Raw genomic sequence first — 22,780 nt, forward strand, 5'->3', positions numbered from 1 at the left:
AACAAACACAAGATCCAGGTCCGGTTCAATACAGTACACAAAATCCGGGATCTGATCCCATCCGTAAAGGATGTCATTCCTGACTTACAGTACCCTGGTGTTTAAAAATTGAGTTGTACCTGTGGTGACTGCTATATCGGGGAGACGAAACGACATATTTCTGACCGAATTCGCGAGCACAAATCAGATTTGAAACACGGCAGAACGAATTCTTCGGACGTGGCTGATCATTGTTTCAACACCGCGGGTTCTCATGACATTATTTTCTCCGAAACCAAAGTTCTCTGCAAACCTCCCGGTTATTACCAAAGATTTGTACATGAAGCCATCCAGATATACAAACATAGACACAACTTCAACTGAGAGGATGGTTTCAAATTGAGCAACTTTTGGAAAGATGTCATCAACCAAGTCCAACGTTAGCTGGCTGATAATTGTACAGCCGTTTCCGTTTCTACCAGGATGGTGCTTGCTCTTGTGCAGCACGCCATCGCCCTTCCCACGAACCCCCTGCAGCATAACAAAAGGCGGCTTAACTTAGCCCCTCCCCCCCACCCACGTCCCTTCCTGGCTCCTCCCCCCCCTTAACCTGTATATAAGCTCGGGTGTCCCAGAGCCGTTCACTTGATACAGCGAACTTTGTTGTGTCTGTTCCACCTGAAGACGGAAGCTTGTGTTGCCTCCGAAACGTCGTGATTTAATTTAGTTGTTTTCTTTTCTTTTTATTTTACCTACGTGACTTTACCGAAAAAACGAAAGAATAGGAATCCTTGCAGTCACGAAAGCTTCAAATCTAGAATTAAAGTATCAGTTATTTATATTACTTGCACATTTGTGTGTATGCATTATAGTATGAACGTACTTAGTGGGTTTAAAGCGATACGTTTGTGTGTGTGTGGGCATGTCGGGACATGCGTGAGGTCTACTTTTGCTTTTGCGACTGTTAAGTTTGGAGTGTTTATTGGACAATAAAAGCGCATTCTCTGATGTGGAGAATCCACACTTAGCACAAAGCAATAAAGTCTGTAAGGCCGTGAACGTGCTTTGCTTGTTAATGTGTGGACGTGCGGTAATCATGGTTCTCGGTGAGGCTGTGAGGGAAAGGAAGTTGAGATTGTCTGAGCCACTATCATCACCTGGGAATGGGAGTAGACTGTAAGTGAAGACGCATCATTGCTGAATGTGATTGCGATATCCCACTGTTCTTTGAAGACAGCGGAAGAGATGGCGAGATAAAGCCAACAATAATTTAGATAGCACTAATGGACAAGAATGACTTGGGAAAGGAATGAAATGAAGAAAATGGGATATGCCTTTGTCCAATGCAATATTGGGAAGGTGCAGGCTAATGACAACAAAGGCTGTCGTAATTACCTTTACACATTGAAGCCTTTAGCTTTAAAGTGTTACTCTACAGCCCACAGAATAACGCTGTGTGTGGCGTTTCGTGTTTTTGTTGTTTCTTCATTGTGAGCTCAATGTTAAAAAGTGTATCGCTAATCAATAGCGTATGGTGTTTACTATGCTTATTGTGATATACTGCCATACAACACAATTACAGTACTACACAGGTACGATGTCATTCATAAGAGTGGTGTAACATTTCAATTTGATTACTAAAACATGTCTCTATAATGGTAAAGTATACAATATTCATCTTGTGGCTGTCATATAATGCAGTTCCTTGATGTATGAAATACAATTAAGCGTTGTGTTTACATACCATCCAAATCTCAAGATGCTGTCCAAAAACAGGAGGAATATTTATTTTACGGAATGAGGCAGTCAGGAATAGGGGGAAAAAATACTTTTTGAGCCCAGACTTGAACAGGGACAGGGAGTCAACAGCACGGATGAACGTGGTGGGAAGGGAGACCCAGAGATTTGGAGCAGCAGAGGAGAGTTAGCGACTACCCACTGAGCAAAGGTTGACAGGGGGCTTCAACAGAAAGCCTGGGTTGTGTCTCGACTCACTAATTTTTCATGTTCATGAATATTCTTGGGAAATACTGTATGGTGATAAAGAATAACATTACAGTACTGCGTAGGTAATTTCTTGGCGCACGTTACTATCTGAATTCATGAATGAGTAGAGTGTACAGCAGTGTTAACGCAAAAGCGGTTGTTATCATCATCATCATCAACCATTTTCTATCAATATTTGCCTTTGGCCTGCTTTGGTATAATTTTTGGCTCGTAAAAAATGCCCCCGAGGCTGAAATAGACAAACGGTTATAACATTTCCTCCCGTCAAGCCTACATTTACATCACGATGCATTGCCATGGTAACCAGCCACACTAAAAAAAATCTCAGTTTCTCATTAAGATGCTGCACGAGTCGTGGCTTCGGGACACATGCACGAGCGGCGCGCACTGGAGAGATGCTGCCGAAAGGAGAGCACACACACACACACGGCATCTTGATCCACACATGGTCTCCCCCACTTGATGAGGAATCCAGTGAAACATTTCCTCAACAACGATGCTGTACCACACCAGAACAAATCTGGGGCACGTGGGTGGTCATGCACACGCGGGCATCCTCGTGTCCTCTGATTAAAAAGGTCAATTTACTCGTGAAGAGGAGTGAATGATGCGTTTCATGGACAGCAACTATATCTAACACTGGCATTGGCAAATTTTATATTGCTTTTCTGGAGAAGAAAATGCAATGTTGACTCTGAAATAAAATAAAATAAATTCTCCTGACAGTGCGCAGAGGTAACTTTATTTAGCATCAATATTAAATATCTCTCATAAATGTCAAGAGGTAATTATTGTTTGATATTTTAAATTAAGTTTATTAGTTCAGTACGTAATTTTACATTAAAAATATACACTTAATATTGTAATAGTGGCACAGCAACATTATTACAGTATTACCTTGAACTTTAAATTGCATAGTTGTATACATAGTATAACGTACAGTATTGTACTATTAAGTACAAATGTTACAGTATAGTGTGTTCATTTTAAAACATGTTACCTTAAACATTTTGCACTCTAAGGATACTACAAGATTTAGATCATTCTCACGAGGGAAATTGACAGCTTGAAGGGAAGCAATAACCACTCTAAATGCGGACGTGTCTGACATTCACACCTCCGATTAGCACGTTTGGCTAGTAACGGTGCGAAAGAAGTTCAACATGCACATGCATTCCGGCAGCCACTGCTGGATTTGCAGTCTGCATTGAATGTCCTATGATTCACACGTAGAGCAACGGCTTGGCAGCATGTCACAGCGTGCACGCTGGCATTTACACAATGACACGCATTCAAGTGCTCCCCATCTGCTGATTTCAATATCTGGGGCAGACCACATGGCATTTACACCGGGCACAGGATCATGGGCCTTCCCCATCTGCCGGTTTCAACATCTAGACTCCCATCAGTTGTGCACATGTTTCAAAAATACATAAATGTACACTGCATAGAGCAATGGAGTACAGGAGGACTCCTCTTATCCGGTTTGATATCGGGTGCCCATATTTTGGATCCTGTTGCAATGTATGCTTGGTTTATCCGTGAAATTAAGACACGCATCCGCCGGGGGAAAATGCGGATAACCTTGGGTAATAGGATGAACATGCTTTGGGACTACATCAATATGCGATAAGATCGTGGATAATGGGAGTAATGATGTAAGCTAACGGGCGCCCAATACCTGTAGATAGCCGATGGGTAATAGGATTACATTTCTGCACAATCCCACTTGTCTGCAACATTGCGGATAAGTGGGATCTGCGTATTTATGTTTCGCCTTGTGTCCATCAGGGAGACAAAAACGGAGACAAAGACTACAGAGACGGACATCAATACAGAGGCAGGCATGGACATGGAAACGCACACAAAGACATGGGCATGAGGCACACAGACATGGAGAGAAAGAGATGGAGACACATACAGACACCGAGATAGATACACGGAGATACCCTTTCCCAGAATTGGGCTTAAGCAGGACACATTGCAAGAAGGGATATGGGATGATGAATGATGGTCAAGAATAATAAATGGCAGCCAAGGTATGGAAAGTGTTTGAGAGGCAGTCCACCGCGGAGGAGATTGAGCAATGAAATGAGCCCACGTGTAGTTGCTGGAAGGATTGCTGCATCACAATATTGTGAGAGTTGGCACCGTGGTGGTGGCTTTGGGAGGACATAAGCAGTGGATTGATAATGGTAGTTAGCGCACTGCGTTGGGAACTCGGCCGCACAAGTTCGATTCGCAGTCAGGGCTAACGTCAGTTGTGATTATCTGAACCGGTCCTATGCCTCCAAAAGGTCGACTTGGCCATAAACGATTACCTGGTGCTGTGTGAAAAAATCAGTACGGGGGGGGGAGGGGGGAAAGGTGGTCGGGGGTGGTTTTGGCCATACTACTCGCTCATAAGTGCACCGTATTGGCCTTAATAGGTGCTCACAAACAGCATGTGTAGGCTGCACGGGGGATCTTTGTCTTTGTGAGAGTGTGTGTGAATGCTTGTGCCTGTATGGGTATGTGCGAGTTTAACAGAGTAGATTAATCCGATTACCTGTAGGTTATCTGCTGGTATAGTGCAGCCCTTACCTTGTGTCATAACTCCAATTATCTGCAGTTTTTTCACGCGGATAATAGAATACACGAAATCGGTCTGCCATGTGAAGACGGACAAGAAGAACTTTACTGTATCTCATATCCACTAGCTCTTTGCTGAACCAGAACCAAACCACGATATTCTGGCTCTGGTTCAAACCAGGGCCAGAATATCGTGGTGCTAATGACATCAGTCGGTGCACTGAGGACCCGGTGTCATTGCGTCATGATATTTCATGTAAAATCAGCAAAAGGGTTTGGGCTTCTACAGTGGAAAAAAAACAACCTGGTGCCAGGCTGGCCTGGGGCACAGGCCCCGATTTCGCACAGTCCCACAGTGCAACAAACAGTACGGCAATTTTGTAGACTGGTTGACTGAGATTTTGAAGTGAAAAGTACTGTAGGTATTTTTTCACGTCATATATCATTAAATATTTTGATGCCGTGAATTATTATTATCCCGTGTATTTATTGCATATTTAATGGAGCAATTGTGTAAATGCCCCGCAATACTGCATTTGGTGAAATTTTCTGCAGTGTTAATTGTAAGTGTACCACAGTACGAAGTTTTCTAAACCACATGATGTAGCGTTACTTTTCACTGCCACATTTAAGTGGCCAGCACTCCATTACTCGTAAATGGTTCAATGAGGACTGCTGGAGTTTTTCCTGGATGCCTTTAGGTCCCTTGTGATAATTTTAGCAAATGACAGCTTGACCACTTATTTGCATACGTGCATTCAGTTAAGCAACTGACACATTAAGCAATGCCCCCCCCACCCCGTGTAACTGATTACATTTATCTCGATGCCTTAAAACATCACCGTATTTTTTAAGTGTGATTAAGCCGAGTACAGGTAACTATCATGTGCAATGAAGCAAACGTGTGTAATGTATGTTACACAGTACCGTACTGCAGTACAACATTAAACTTGCTGCGAGCCAAATTAAGCAAAAATGAATGTGATGCGGTAAATGTGCCATCTTATTTTTGTGGATAGCGTGTCAAGATTTGTGGATTTCTATGCGTGAAGAGATGAGAGAGATGGGTGAAAGTGAGAAGAAAAATCACAAGTACAGCACAACTTCAAATCATGCTGCAAGAAATTTGGAGTACATGCGATGTGTATATAACAAACGAAAACCGATGAAAACGCAGGACGGTGCAGGATAAGTAGACATATCACATTTTAAATTGACGTTATTCTGAGTGCGAATAGCAGATACAGCACTACAGTGTTGGGTGTTGTTGACAACAGGAACTGGCCAAGTGTACTTTTTTTGTTATTGTATGGATTAAATGATGTTCTCAAATGCCACTCCTCATGCTCTCCCAAGGCTATTCATCTGATTAGCAGTCAATTTATCTGCATCGTAATTAACATTTGAATATAGAGCAGAGTTTTATTAGACGTGGAAATAATATAATAACTGTATGATAACGTGAGCACTTTAGTTTGACACAGCAGATTGATATGTTTAATCGATTTCAAGGCTGCAAAAAGGTCAAAGTTCCTTCCTGTGGTGTACTCTTGTCTCTGCAGTGGTGTTTATCCACTTTACATCCTGTCTTATGCAGTAAACTTGAAAATAACAATGGAGCTATATCCTACCACACTGCTATCGGGATGCATATCACTGCCGTTGGATAGTCATTTTGCTAGGAAAACACGAACGTTTTCCACAGGGGAACACTGTGCTCGATTGCAAGATTGTTGCGATCTGCTCTCTGCTCTGTATTCTAATTGCAGCACATATTTTGTTTACGGTCAAAGGTGATTTTCTACCCATGAGTGTTGATACGGTGCTCGCCTGCTGTTTACAGCCCTTAGCCAGGCGTAAGACGTTCTCTAGTCCAATGGCAGGGGCGAGTCTCTGCATAGGACAACCACCTACCGACAGTTTTGTTGACCATTTTTAGGGGCAATGGGGGACGAGTCAACCCACCAAACTGGATTTTAACTCTGCAACCTTTCCATTCCGAGCTGCAGTAACACATTCCTGCGGTGAGAGCTGGTAGGAACGTTGGGTTGCTCGGTCAATGGCCAGGGTCAACGGCGGCACCACGTGGTGTATTCCGCAAATATGCCCGACTGTGAGGGTGGGCACAAGTGGGCGTGAGTAGGTTAAACGTTGAGTTTTATAAGGGCACCACGGGGTGACCAGCCCCTCCCCACCCAGCCCCACCCCTCCCACCCCCCACCCAGCCCCACCCTCCCCACCCAGCACCTCCCCACCCTCCCCACCTAGCCCCTCCCCACCCAGCCCCACCTTTTTCATCCAGCCCCTGCCCACCCTCCCCACCCAGCCCCTCCCTCCCCACCCAGCCCCTCCCCACCCTCCCCTCTCCACCCAGCCCCACCCCTCCCATTTTTGGATGCACGACGGACGGACAGACACAATAATCCCCTGTGGGCTGGTGTAACCAGGAGGTTCCTACCAGTATAACTATACTTGTCCATGGCCCTATTTACCCACGGCAAAATCACTTAATCTGCACGCTTCTTAATCCTATTAATTATCCACGTTGTTCCTCTCCCCACCCCTTGTGGATAGATGGAGTAAAAATGTGGATAACTCGCACCGTAATAGGACATGTAAAGTTTTCTCCACACATCAGTGTGGATCAGAGAAACATTCCTGTATTGCAATATGCTACTTTAGTTCAGTAAGTATGGTAGAGGAAATGTGAATAAGAAACATATACAGCATCAAGCATGATTATTTTATGGGATATGTTCACGAGTATAAATGGTCCCCATGAATTGCCTAATTGTGTTTTGTGACAGCGATACATCACTGTAGTGCATACAAAATAGAAGAAACATTCTCTCACTGCACCGTCCTTTCTCAAGTAAACCACATTATCTGGGGTAAATAATAAAACAACATTAAAAAAATTAGGTGTCAGCAACATATATCCTTGACCTTATATGTTCTTCCTGCTTCATATCAGCAAGGGAAGACTTAAATCCAGCTGGATAAGCTTGCCGATATGACATCCTGTTGTACGACAGGATATTATAAGTTTACCCCATAGCGAGCAGCAGGTTTGTCTCTGGCCACGCCGAACCCGGGCTACCTGGCCATCTGCTAGGTTTATGATGGAAAATCTTGGGATGGTGGGATTATCTCCAGATGAGCCTCTTTGTCTCAAGGCCATGCAGTCTGTGAGAATGGAGAGAAGCACACACGCTTGCACTGGTATCTGTGTGAAATTACAACAGCCAATCTTAACAGTAGTTTTACATGTGAAAAATGCATTTCTTCACTGTATACTTGGGGCGTAATTATATATTGATTCATCGATTACAGTAACATTGATTCTTGAGCTCATGATACATGCATCAAATTGCGCGAGTAAGAATCAATTTTGTGTGGTATATAACTGTAATGATATCACTTGACCCTTTCACCACAGTGTTAAACACAAAGAGAAATCACGCGTATGCATGCCTTTGTATAACACTTTCCGACATGCATTTGTCCTCGGAAGTATAGTATAAATAAATGCCTGTTACCTGCTGTGACACGGATCAGAAACATTGACATTAATGCGGAAAATGGAACAAAAACTGGAAAGTGCATAAAGGAGGATGGAGAAGCGGTGTGTGCTGGGGTGTGCTAGTAGGCCCACAGAACGAATACGACGAAGAACACATGGGGTAGAGGACATGCACAGGTTGAAAACATCAACTGGACTGTTAGAAAAGTCAGTGCGCATGCTGCAGGACACATTGCCGGAAGGGATTGACAGCAGATGGACGAGACTGGTGACGACATGACAACCAAAGGAGGAAACACGCCCAAGAGGGCTCGTGCGCAGAAGCGAGATGATGTTATTTTCTTAGCATTGCACGATCTTGAGAGATGTGTGACTTAAGTGTGGATAAAACACACGTTACATATCCTTTATTTAGCTCGGATAAGCCAGTGATATACAGCCAGCAAACGCGTAGAAAGCATATTTTAAATATGCGACCTGGCTGGCATAATTGACAGTAATTTACAACAATAAAATGTATGCGATTGTTGCTTTAAACCTATATGCTCATGATAGAAAGTACTGTAGCATTACACGCTCAAGATTTGCTTAAACATTGGCGGCTGGTGAGCTGCATAGCCTTGAAATACTGTACAGTGTCCCTGCCAGCTTTGATCTTACAAAGCATTATTTGTTCACAATGCGTAAGCTGGCGTTTTGAGCTGTGCTTTTTGTTGTTATTTTCAGTTCCTTCCGTGCCTCCCCCTGCTGTCTCCTCCCCCCCGCCCTCCTTCATCATGATCGCTGGCAGCAGTAATGGGAACCAAGTGACCCGTATTGGCTTCATGAGCACATGTGGGCCTGTCTGGCTGTTTCTACAAACCTCATATCGATCTGTGCAGGCACACTAACCCAGATTGACAAAGCTCATTCGTTTACGTGTTTGCAAGCAGTCTACTGCCAATTGGCAGACGTGGCACGTTACTTAAATGCCTCATTGGCATTTGGTGGCATTATACTTTTTTTGATCGCTGGTTTCAATGGAATTACACAAAAGAGAAACTGGAATGGCTGCAATGATAGGATTGTTTTGTCACATTCAGAAATTGGAATCGGTGCAGCTTGTGTTGTCTGCAGAAATAAGAGACAATTATAGGAGTTCGGCATGTTTTGCTTTGTAGATACTACAGCGACACCTCTTAACGTGAATTCTAACTGCATACTCTAAAACATTTTCTTAAGCATTATACCATGAACATGTTTTTTTACATTGGAGTTACACCACTCAAAAGTAAAGCAGAACATGAATATTGTACGTAGTGCAATGAATATCGGCAGCTGTGGTTCAATCAAATTTAATAAAGAGGCCAGCAAGAGGGAATGGGCTCAATTGGAAAGTTGAACTCTGTAAATGATCCGTTTGGAACCCTTGCAGGTGGCGGAGCACCATCATATCCTGTCAGAAAACAGCCTTGATCGATGACATATCGCTTTACCTATGAAGTCACTTCACTTTGCCCCTTTGTCTACTTTAGGGGGGCTCAGTGGGAAGTTCCTCTTTGTCCTCTACTGCCCCCCATAGTCTTGAACTCCCTCCTGGTCATCCATGCTGTTGACTCTCTGCCCCTATAGAAGTCCAAGCTCAACACCTTTCTATTTTCCTCTACTACTGTGTTTAAATAAATATGTACATAGATCCACTTTTTCTGTACAGCTTCCTGAGGTGTGTTCGTGTTTAACCTGTCTATAAATCCAACGTATATGATACTCTCTATATGTAAGTCGTCAATTACCAAATTGTTTAATTTTCACAGAATATCAAACAATTACACTTGAGGCCTTGTTTTATTCATGGGTGGGAGTTTGAATTCAAACCCAAGCTCTCAGAAATTCTGGTTCAGTGCTCTGAACCCTGAGACACCCCATACAATTTCGGCATAAATTGTCCAGATCAAGGCGAAGATACAAATTCACCATCGTACAGACTTTTTAAAAAAAGTATGTGGGCTTGGGCAGGATGGATATTTCTATATAATGATGGCTGAGAAGACTAGTGATGGAATGGCAGCCAGAGGTGAGAATGCAGAGGGAGCAACAAGATGAGTTTATGTGCAGGCGTGAGATGGATTGCAGCATTAAAGCACCGTGAGTGATGGTGAGGAGAGGGGCTTGGTTCTGCAATCGATAGGCAATGGCTAATGATGATGGTGATGTACTCCATTTATTTTAAGAGCTAATGTTAATCTATAGCATACGCCTGAATACGTAGTGCTTAACATCATTACTTTGACCAAATCACCTTAAAAGTGCCCGATGTCAGATTTTGGAAGATAAGCAGAATTGAGCCTGCACGGTACAGTACTCGGAGGGGTGAACAGTATTCATAACAGGTGCTATGTGGTATGAGGTGGGCAGCTAAGGCCAGTGCTGCAAAATCCATTGTTGTACTGTACTTCTGTGCACCCATGTCTATGCTTCCTGCCTTCACCAACCCTCAACTAGCATGTTGAAGTATGGTTATATCATCCTCATGACCTACACAGCATGGGAGGCCCTCATCCAGCAGTGGAATGACAAAGGGCTGTAAATGTAGATGTACACAATGTCATTACAATACAGTAATATGGTGCTCATTTCAGAAAAAATATATATTATTTGCTCGTGTGATTTGCACGAAACGAAATGCTGCTTAATCCAAGAAAATCAGAGGTTCTGCTGGTTGGCAATCGGGCTCAGGCAAAACATTTGTGGAAGGAACAGGTGTGGCTGTCACAGACTCCGAGATTCAGTTTTCTACTCGTGTAAAGAGCCTCGACACCATACTCGACCAGATTGTGTGGTTTGATCACCACGTGCAAAATATAGTCAGAAAAGCTTTAAGTCAAGATTCATCGTCAGGTCCTGCAATTTTCATATCAGGGCTCTCCTACACATTTGGCCACTGTTGAGTCGTGACATAGCCAACATGGTGGCGTGTAGCATAGTATTGACAAGGCTCGATTATTGAAACTCATAAGTCTACGGGACGTCTGGCAAAAACATTATCAAGCTCCAGCGTGTACAAAATTCTTGGGCACGTGTCGCGACGAGAGTACTGCAATATCCAGCTATGTCTGTCCGGTTCTCGCTGAGCTGTATTGGCTTCCGGTTGCTGAAGGAATACATCATCAGGTCGCACTCATTATACACAAAGTGCTTGCCATAACTGAACCACAATACTTTGCTGATCTCGTCAAGGAGCATAAACCATCACGCAACCTCCGGTCATCCCCGCAGCGACTTTTTGCTAACCATGCTCTTCTGCGGCTCTCCGTAATGCTCTTCCTTCCGATATATTAGGAAGCCACTGGAACTTATGCACTTTTAAATCTCCAATTAAAACGAATTTCTTTATATCTGATTTTTGTTTTTAGTTTGTTGTCCTACGTGCGGTGCGAGAGAAGTTCAACGTAATACATACGTGCACACATCGGATGCCCTTTTACTTCATGTGACATTTAGTCCTTAATTCCTTAATTGTGTAATCTGGGTTATCCTTGGCGACACACAACAGCTCTTCAGATTAATCAGTTGGTCCCAAATAACTGAACTGTTGAACTGTCTTATGATGAGAATACTGGAAGTGTTTTGTCTCTGATTCTAGTGAAATGTCAACTTTACATTTGTAACTTGGCAATTTTGCTGAATATGCTGAATATGAATTTTGCTGGGTTTTGATGATTTCGTATTGTGTTTTAACAGTTTTCTTACCTGATTCCTGTTTCCTATGATAGCTTTTGACCTGGTTAATAGTAAATATTTGTGTGGCATTAATGATCAATGGAAACAAAGTTGCATATTTGCATATATTGTAAGATAGTACAGACTTTAAAGCTATAGTTTTTTTTTCTCTACAAAAATGAAACGGTGGCAGAGAGAAATGGAATAAAGCAATGCAGCACGAAGCGGCAAAGAGTGAACATGGTGCACGGGATGTTAGGAAGACGATGAGAACCATGGAATGATTGTATTATGCATGTAACAGTTTACCCTCAGTGATTTAATTCGGTGCTTTTGTTAAGATTTTACCGTCTACAGTCGTAGTTTATGGAGCAAAACAACAGTGTACAAGCAAGACAGAAAACAAAACAAGAAACACGACGAACAAAGAGAGATTAAAAAAAAGAAACAATCGATCCTTAAGTGAAATTGTGACCCCAAATCTCGACAATTTGTTGAATAGCTGGGAAGGTGAAGCATGCTGTACCCACTTCATATGCTGCAACTGCAATTGCATTTCTTTTTATGTGCAATTTACGTGTCCTTGAGCCCAAATTATACTGCCAACTCTATATATGTTTTAGCAAATGTGCTTTGCACGCATTTCTTTTTATGCTCGCATAATCTCAGATTAGTCCTCAATGATTTTCTTTCAAGAATCTTCATTGCTAATGCATGCATTGCTGTCCGCAGGCATGCAAATGCTTCTTGATGGAAAAAAACACACATGTACATGTTCATACATTTTAGCATTGATTTAAAACCCTGTTGCTATTTTTTCTATTAATTGTGTGCTGTTCTGGTTGTAGATTTGTTTTTTTGAGTTTACCGTAGTTCTTTGCTCTTATAAAAGAGCGAGTGGTTGTTAGAAGCTTGTGTATTGTGGCAAAGGTATTCAAAACTATTTTTAGATTTTACAGAACTCTTATCTGTGGCCCTATTATCAACAACTCCTATTCGCGGCAACTGTGTGGTCCACGGATACACCTTAGGCCCTTGTCTTCATACATTCCTTGATTGTGACTTTTTCCATAAGTCTTTGCTGAAAGGTATCTTTTTGCCGCTGTTTTTTCTGCGAATAACAGGAGTCGCTCGACAAATGCATCCTATTACCCGAAGGGTTTTGCACAATTTTCTACCCCGCAGATCGGAGCAATATTGCGGATAGCTCTGCGGACAATAGAGCCCTAACATTTTGTTCACCATATCACTACGGATAAGAAGAGTTTTCCTCTAGTTACTATACAGCAGTTACTGTATGCTGTGGGGCCTGAACTTACTCTTCCATTCCCAACAGCTTAGGTGCATTGTCCTGGAGGAACCAGATCCAGTGCATAATTAGTAGTGCTGTTAATGTCGAGCCAACACTCTTTATCTTGGCACTGGTGAAATTGCAATCAACCTTAATGTTTATTAGATGGCTTGCCAATTGATTTAAGCAATGAGCTCTTCTTCGTACTTAGCTGGATTCAGCTGGCTACATCTTAAATGAGCACTGTAATATAGCGCTGTCATATATAGTACTGTACTGTTATATTAATTACAAAACAGCAATAACTATTTTCAAAATGAGCATTGTGGTGATTGTGATTTGGCAGTCCTTAGCCATTCGTGAAGATTTCACGACAATCCTTGGAGTCAGGGCCCTATTTCTTCCAATTATCTACCTTATCCATGATGTTTCCCATACTTCTACGTGGAATGGCATCAAAGTTACCCGCAATATTTTCGTGGACAAGAGGAATCGTGCGGCAAATTACTGCAATGAGACTCGCAGGTTATCCGCAAGTAATGAGAGATGCACACATGGCATGAGGACACACATGGTCAAACACAGAGACACGGACGCGCACAAAGGCGCAGATACGCCCAGGATGGATTGTTGCATTGCAAGATCATGAGAGGTGGCGGCGACTTGGTGGAGGCCTTCATCCAGCAGTAGATTGATGATGGCTATTAACACACTGTTATGAACCCGGTGGCCCTGTGGATAATAGAATGAAAAATGGATCTGTAGTGAAAAATGCTTCTGTAGTACAGAAGCATTTTTCGGATATGACAAGTTATTCTATATATATTCTTAGTTTTTTCGGTAAAGTCACGTTGAAGAGAAACAACAAAATATATATAAAACAATAAAAATTCTCACGACGTTTCGACCATAACTCAAACGGTCATCATCAGGTGTGTCGGTTTGCATAAATTTATTTTGAAAAACGGCATATTTATTTATATATATAAAAATAACGTTTGCGTCACGCGCAACGATTGGCTGTTTGCCAGGACTAGTCCATCTATTTTTTGAAAAGAGGAGGGGGGAGACGAAATTTGTTTTTATCTATGCTGTCTGAAAGCCACTGTAAGCGTGAACAATCAATCAAGAACTGAAATGATTTATCAAATCTTTCCAATGATTGCTAAGATAGAATCCATCTTCTCGGTTGAAATTGTCTCTGTGTTTGTATATGTGGATAGCCTCATGAACGAATCTCTCATGGAAGCCAGATGGCTTACAAAGAACCTCCGTCTTGGAAAAGTCAATGGCATGTGAGCCTACTGAATTAGAACAATGATCTGCTACGGCCGAGGTGTTGGTCCTACCGTGTTTAAGGTCTGCTTTATGTTCACGAATGCGGTCCGAGATATGGCGTTTGGTTTCTCCAATGTAACTACTACCACAGAGGCAACTTAGTTTGTAGACACCAGGGTATTGTATGTCCGGAATCACATCTTTTACAGACGGAACCAGATCACGGATTTTATGTAATGTGTTGAAATGGACTTGGATCTTGTGTTTATTCAAGATTTTGGAGATCTTTTTTGTGATCCCAGCAATGTAGGGTAAAGTGATGGTTTTGAAAGGCTCCTCAAGAGGGTTCTTCTTCATGGTTTGAGTGATAGCTTTGCGGATTGTATAGTCGGAGTAACCATTAGCCCTAAGAGCTTGGTGTACGTGCTTGAGTTCACTGCTTATGTGTTCCTGGTCGGATATGCATTGGGCTCTATGATACAGAGTCTTGATGAGAGAATTCTTCTGTGATGGATGGTGGTGGGAATCCGGTTTCAGATAAGCATCCGTATGGGTAGCTTTCCTGTAGACAGAGTGGCTCATTGAACCATCAGGTCTCTTTTTAATTAGGACATCCAAAAAAGGTATCTTGCCATCTATTTCGACTTCCATGGTAAATCTGATGGCTGGGTGTATGGAATTGATGTGGTCGAAGAATTGGTCTAGAGCAGGCCGGCCATGTGGCCAGATGACAAAAGTGTCATCCACGTACCTCTTCCATAAGGTTGGGCGCAGAGTGGCAGTCTGGATGGCGTCAGTCTCAAATTTCTCCATGAAAATGTTAGCTATAACTGGAGAAAGGGGGGAGCCCATTGGGGTGCCCTCAGTTTGTTTGTAGAAAGTTCCATTCCAAGTGAAGTATGTATTGGTTAAACAGTGTCTCACCAGGGGGGTGAGACACTGTTTAACCAATACATACTTCACTTGGAATGGAACTTTCTACAAACAAACTGAGGGCACCCCAATGGGCTCCCCCCTTTCTCCAGTTATAGCTAACATTTTCATGGAGAAATTTGAGACTGACGCCATCCAGACTGCCACTCTGCGCCCAACCTTATGGAAGAGGTACGTGGATGACACTTTTGTCATCTGGCCACATGGCCGGCCTGCTCTAGACCAATTCTTCGACCACATCAATTCCATACACCCAGCCATCAGATTTACCATGGAAGTCGAAATAGATGGCAAGATACCTTTTTTGGATGTCCTAATTAAAAAGAGACCTGATGGTTCAATGAGCCACTCTGTCTACAGGAAAGCTACCCATACGGATGCTTATCTGAAACCGGATTCCCACCACCATCCATCACAGAAGAATTCTCTCATCAAGACTCTGTATCATAGAGCCCAATGCATATCCGACCAGGAACACATAAGCAGTGAACTCAAGCACGTACACCAAGCTCTTAGGGCTAATGGTTACTCCGACTATACAATCCGCAAAGCTATCACTCAAACCATGAAGAAGAACCCTCTTGAGGAGCCTTTCAAAACCATCACTTTACCCTACATTGCTGGGATCACAAAAAAGATCTCCAAAATCTTGAATAAACACAAGATCCAAGTCCATTTCAACACATTACATAAAATCCGTGATCTGGTTCCGTCTGTAAAAGATGTGATTCCGGACATACAATACCCTGGTGTCTACAAACTAAGTTGCCTCTGTGGTAGTAGTTACATTGGAGAAACCAAACGCCATATCTCGGACCGCATTCGTGAACATAAAGCAGACCTTAAACACGGTAGGACCAACACCTCGGCCGTAGCAGATCATTGTTCTAATTCAGTAGGCTCACATGCCATTGACTTTTCCAAGACGGAGGTTCTTTGTAAGCCATCTGGCTTCCATGAGAGATTCGTTCATGAGGCTATCCACATATACAAACACAGAGACAATTTCAACCGAGAAGATGGATTCTATCTTAGCAATCATTGGAAAGATTTGATAAATCATTTCAGTTCTTGATTGATTGTTCACGCTTACAGTGGCTTTCAGACAGCATAGATAAAAACAAATTTCGTCTCCCCCCTCCTCTTTTCAAAAAATAGATGGACTAGTCCTGGCAAACAGCCAATCGTTGCGCGTGACGCAAACGTTATTTTTATATATATAAATAAATATGCCGTTTTTCAAAATAAATTTATGCAAACCGACACACCTGATGATGACCGTTTGAGTTATGGTCGAAACGTCGTGAGAATTTTTATTGTTTTATATATATTTTGTTGTTTCTCTTCAACGTGACTTTACCGAAAAAACTAAGAATATGAATTACTGCAGTCACGAAAGCTTTAAATCAAAATTTATTCTATATAGTTAAATTATTGTGCAGAGTATGCACTGTAGATGTTAAACGCAAATGCATTAAAAGATTGCACATGGTGCTGCAGGAGATAGCTTCCTCTATGTATCTTCATTCCATTTCACATTTTGTGAAGCAAATTCATGGAAAATCCTGTTGCTTGTTGGGCTTTGAATGGAGGATCATTGTTGAATCTGCTGCTTGCACACCTGCAGTCGCTGCACAAGAGGATGAGCCTTGCGTTGCCATGGTTATTTGTGCGTGAAAGGTCATGGGAGGAGAAGAAGCAGTCTCAATCAAACATCGATCTCATGTCAACAAGATGCATTATAGTGGCTTTGCGACAATTGACCATTTGTCTTCCTTTCCTGCGTGTGAATGAGACTGCCGAAGGTCTCAAAGCTTGATACTTTAGTTGCTTGCATCAACCTTTCGTTGAAAATAATCCATTGGGTTAATTTAATCCAGTAACTACCTGCCGTTTTCGGTTTTTATGGCGTAATGCTAATTACATTATATCATTGCATCACTTATGAGTTATAATCCGCGATATATTACCTGCTGTGACACGTGGATCAGAATCGTGGTGAATGACAAAGAATATGTAAGGCTGACAAAAGGAATGGAGAGATGCGTTTTTTTGGGAATTGCACTGAGACAAAGGGAAATACTTGTCACTGATTATAATAATATAATAAAGTTAGAGATGTCCTATTAGCTGTTAATAAAAGTGGCCTTGGGCAGGTTGCATCTCTCGGAGGGGTCGAGACTAACTACTGAATGGCAGCCAGGGTACACAGCTGAGTGGACGTCCACAGAACGATGAATTCAGCTCATGTGCAGGTTCCAGTTGGATTGTTAAATCACAAGACCGTGAGAAATGGTGTACGAGTTGGGGAGGCCTCATCCAGCAGTGGATAGATCGTGTATGAAGCTGGAAATGGATATAAACCAAAAGGTCAACATGCTGTAGATAGTATTACGTGTTATACACAGTACAGTGGGACGCCAAACATCTGTAGTCTACGAGAACTCTGATATTTTGCGGTGGCATTGGCAAAAAATGCTAATTTTTGTTGAGTCAATTTTTGTCAAGTAGCTAAAAACGTCTCTCCTCCGATGAATGATATTTGCACGGTAATGCTGTACATAGGAGTGCAGACTTGCTAAATTCTGCTCTTTTATCGGAGATGAGATAAGCGCGGTTCGTTACTCCTTCCATCCAGGATTTGTTTTCACGAATGCGAGGAGTATTCTTTATTCATCGCGGCGTATCACGGATGCTCAAATAACATCCCCCACATTGCACCTCGGCCACAAAATATTGAATGCATACATATCGTATTGTAATGTAGCAAATACGAGGGAGTGCACCAGAATTGATTGTGCCGTGTATTCCAGTACTGTAGAGTGCAGTATAGTACTTTACAATGAGGAACATTGATATTCAAACTACTGTACATTGCATTCAATGGTAATTACTGTAAATTGTTTAATTGAGTCGATACAATTGTAGACAGTTGTCTTGGGTAAATGCGTCGGATATTAATGAGATGAGATTTTAAAATCAGCATCCTTTGCTGTTGCCTGCCAATATGCAGAGCAATATAACCTCGCATGTAAAGTCCAAAGTAAACATTTATCAAAGCAATGTGCTTTCTTATGGCCATTGCATTGCAGATTTCCACCAATGCCAATGTGTTTGAGAAGGAGTACAGCACGCCGTGTGGTATTGTCAGATAAGCTACTTTAAATGTTTAGTTTAGCTTATTAATGCTGAATTAATTTTAAATTTCTGTACGGTGTGGCACATGGAAGATATTTCATATTTATTATAGGAATCAATTATGTCTGCAATGTATAAACACATCAGGTGTGAAAACCACAGCAAGAAAATTTGATGATGATTGCTTGTGTTGCAGTCGAAACGTCGTGAGAATTTTATTGTTTTATATTTGTATTATTTTATTGTTTCCCTTCTACGTGGTGACTTTACCGAAAGAACCAAGAATATGAATCCCTGCAGTCACGAAAGCTTTAAATCAATATGATTACCTTGCTTAACAGGATTTTGTCTCACAAAAGCTTTTCACCAGGTTATGAATACAGTTTATTACGGTGCCTTACGATTACATTATTTCTTGCACATGTTTTCAGTGTGCGATTAGAAGACGTAGCGTTCTGCGTTGTGAAGTGCCGTGCCTATGCTGCAGTGGAAGAGACCCGGAAAAGCAAACGTCTGTAACACTCCAGCAGTGCAGTAGCACAGGGAACAGATGGTTCAGGAGGGGCCTGGAAGACTCTTGTTCATTTAAAACCCACCCTCCATGTATCCTATTCCCCAAAGTTGCGGGCCTTTAATTGGGAACTGTCTGCCCTGCCATAAAACATTTGGACAGCACTGGAAAAAATGTAAATTCGGTGTAGCAGTACAAGGATTTTAGATTTTCCTCCATTTACCAACTTACTGGTAAAGGCGTTTGTGTATGCTCTTGTGTCCTCCAGACAGGGAAAAATATATAATTCATGCACCTGCAATGAGATATATTACTCTTATACTTAATGGGATTAACTCGATTACCATGCTTTCTCTTGCCACAAGTATTTTTTTTTCAACGTTACTGTTCAACGTTGTGCACATGATTCGAATGTCTGCATGCTTTTATTTGCTCAAGTGGTGATGCCTTTTGTCAGATGACTGGTGGCTTTTGTATTGCCACACTTCCATTAGCTGCATATTGCATACCACAAATAAGAGCCAGCACCATTGATCATCATTTGTTGTGCAATATTGGGGGTGTTTTATGATGCTTAATTTTCCTGTTTACTTACAGCAAAGTGCAACACTGATTGTTCATATAGACACCCTTCTTCACCTTCAGAGCAGTGGGTTATTTGTTAGGTTGCCCTCTGGCTCATGACAGAGGTCATACCGTGCAGTTGTGAACATGTAATTCACTTGTGTTGTTGAACATTTGACCTCACATAATTTGGGTATAAATGTTATTATTTTCAAACTCGGACACTGTCCTTTGGGATTGATATGTTTTGGAAATGCATTTGTGTTTTGTCTTTGAGAGTGCACAATAATTCACTTAAATTAACTCATTATGTGTTGCTGTGAAGCATTATGGGTAAAATCATATACAAACAGGACTCTGTTCTGTGTCTCCACATATACAAATATATTTGTGGTCCATCAGTCTATAGGCTTTGCAGACCAATATTATTACCGGTTGATGGGACCCAGAAGGTTTAAATTGGTCTAACGTTTGCTTGTACTCTATAAACAAATGCTTAGTGACAATCAATATAGGTCTGGAAAACCTACAGAACGATGGACTCGAGTATTATTAACTTTTATGTGGATGCACAGATAGGACTTCTGCTTATAAGTGCATTCACTCAAATGAAGTACATATGTATATTATTGTAATGCTGGATTTTATTTAACTACAATGCTGCTTTTCCTACTTTCAATGTCTATACCCACGTCCATCATCCGCGACGATAGCATGCCTCCAGGTACTGGCCACCGCTGTGCTCAGAACCTTTGGTATATTTTAGTTCGTGCAGAAATGACATCTGTATTGAATGTTTGTGTGTGAATTCATAAATGAAGCAAATTCAACAACTCAGCTGCAGTCTAGTCATTTCAATAATTTATTGATCTGCAGTATTTTTTTTGGTGACCTGCTGGCTTGGGTGAAAATATGAAATAATATTTTCAAGTACGCACTGTAATAGTAAGCTGATGGTCTCGATCCAGTCACAACAACAAAAATCACATTAAAGTATTTGAATTAAACAAAATATCAGTTTGACTGAAGGGCTCGTGCGAACACGTGCCCTCGAATGTGCAAATAAAATTGAATGGCTTGAAGGGGGCCATTCTCTAATGCACGGGGCAATACACTGCTCGATGAGAGCTCCAAATGGATACTTTGTCTCATGACATGCCCCTGATGACATGGTTGAAATAAAGATGAAAAAAGACTGAGAAATATTATTTGACTTGCAAGACATGCGTAGAATGATTCATTGAATTTACATGTTATTGTTTCACGTGAACCATACAGTCTCTGAACATTTTGCATGCACTGGAGAAGCTAATGTTATTAAGTAGAATTGCTACTGCGAATCGTGACAATTCACCCAATAACAAGGCAGTTGAATAATTGAATGGCTCGTGTTACAGCAATTAAAAATGTGTAACATTAGTGTGATATGTAACACTGAATGTTTTTTTAATTTGTTCTTGCATTGGTTTTTATCGTATTTTACTGGAAAAGATTGATTCTTGTGGAATCTGTGTTGATTTGAATGGTTTGTCTTTTTGGCTTTTCTTCAATTTTGTTTTACTGTACTTGCTTCGACGCAATAGACCTTCAGGTGGTAATATGTTCTAGGTGATGACGACGATGATTACGTATTGCTGTACAAACTGTGTGTAGCTTTTTGTGGTTAAATGTGGTGTATTCTTCTCTGCTTTCAGAATTCCATGAATCTACCACCCGACAAAGCCAGATTGCTACGGCAATATGATGCTGAAAAGAAATGGGAACTAATTTGTGACCAGGTAAGTCACTAAACGCTGTCCCACCCCCTTACATAATCCCTCAATGTCATTCAAGTCTTGCTGAAATGTTTACAGAGTAGATGTGTGTCGACAAAGTGATCTATACATATTGTATGAGGATCTATATTCGTTAAGCACTTTGTGCTTACATCTGTCTTAGTAAAGACGCATATTGTCAATTACAGGGCAGCATTGTACGTTCCGCTAAAAAGGGTTGTCGAAACTGCTTTACCGTTCGGTGCAGTCCTTCTATTACAATATAATTCCACATAAATGCTGTTCCGTCTTTATACGGGGGCGTTGAATGGAAAACAAAATCGGCGTGGAAACTATTATCTGTGTATACAGCAATTCATTGAAAGCACGTGCTCACTCACGCTGCAATAATTACATAAATGTGGTACCCATGCTTTTAGAAGCCTAATACCATATGGGCAAAATTTATTTAACGTAAAATACAATAACCAAATTATGGCCATTTGGTTCTCACAGTGCAGTACTGTTGTTCTTTTTAAAGGGCTGTGTTTTTCATCATTATGTCAATGCATTACTTGTGTTGTATATGGTAATTTATTGTTTTGTACTTTTTTACATCAGAGAAGTTAGGCAAGGAGAGTATTGTATCCATGCTTAGTGACATAAATGTGAACACGTGGATCGGAGAAGAAACTGAAATTACAGACATCACGTTAGCTGTTAGGACAAGTAAAAGGACTTGGGTAAGGGACATGCTATAAAGGAATACATCAGAGAAGGGAAGATATCAGGACAAATAAGAGGGGGGGGGGGGGGAGAGACCGTTCACTCAGCAGTGGATAGAAACTGGCTAATGATGGTACTTTTATGATTCTGTTTACTGCATTTATTATTTTCTTAGATAGAGCCATGAAAACATCAGTCAGGATTATCACCACATGGTCCTCTTCATGGGGAGAACTCTATCATACAAATTAGCGTTGTTGATACCCTTACCAGGGGATATTGCGCTTGGCCAACAACGGATGGTGTCTGGTTTTTTTTATATTTGTTCATTGAGATCAATTTTATTAATTAAAATCTCAAGTGGAGATTTTAAAAGACCCAAAAAGAATAATGCTCCAATTAACGTGCGTGCTGAGAAGAATAAATAGCCTTTAATACCATTTAATTCAATTGCATAATTCCGTAACAAGATAAAATGAGCTCAGTGGTTTAAGAAGGCCGTTTACGATTTTTTTAAACGTGCTATTAGCCAGTGACCTTGAAACGACACTCATCCGTCACTCCTACGTATTTATTTTCTTAAAACCTTACTGAAGGATTGGACAAATATTTCTTTATATATATATTTTTTAAACCAGTGCACCATGTTAAAAAGCAGCCAAAGGACAAACAGGCCTTTGGGAAAGTGTCTGCTCACGGGGGGGGGGGGGCGACGACTGTTTGTATTAAACCCGATCCAGCAGGAAACGTGGTTGAGCCTGGGGACTTAATGATGGTGTGGCCTCAAGGTAGTTGTCGTGGTGAAC

The 22,780-nt window shown here is 41.5% G+C and overlaps 1 protein-coding gene across 6 annotated transcripts in view; it reads left to right on the top strand.

The window, feature by feature from the left end:
* Positions 1-22,780, top strand: part of LOC116938663 (formin-like protein 2) — an 83,081-nt gene that overhangs the window by 19,508 nt on the left and 40,793 nt on the right. For all 6 annotated transcript variants that reach the window (XM_076057513.1, XM_076057502.1, XM_032946093.2 and 3 more), the window contains exon 2: positions 21,189-21,272. In XM_076057513.1, coding sequence (XP_075913628.1) covers positions 21,189-21,272 — 84 coding nt within the window. The remainder of the gene's footprint in view (positions 1-21,188; positions 21,273-22,780) is intronic.

The sequence above is a fragment of the Petromyzon marinus genome, chromosome 4 (genome assembly GCF_048934315.1).
Source record: "Petromyzon marinus isolate PM22_M1 ecotype Great Lakes invasive population chromosome 4, UKy_Petmar_22M1.pri1.0, whole genome shotgun sequence".
NCBI classification, from domain to species: Eukaryota; Metazoa; Chordata; class Hyperoartia; order Petromyzontiformes; family Petromyzontidae; genus Petromyzon; species Petromyzon marinus.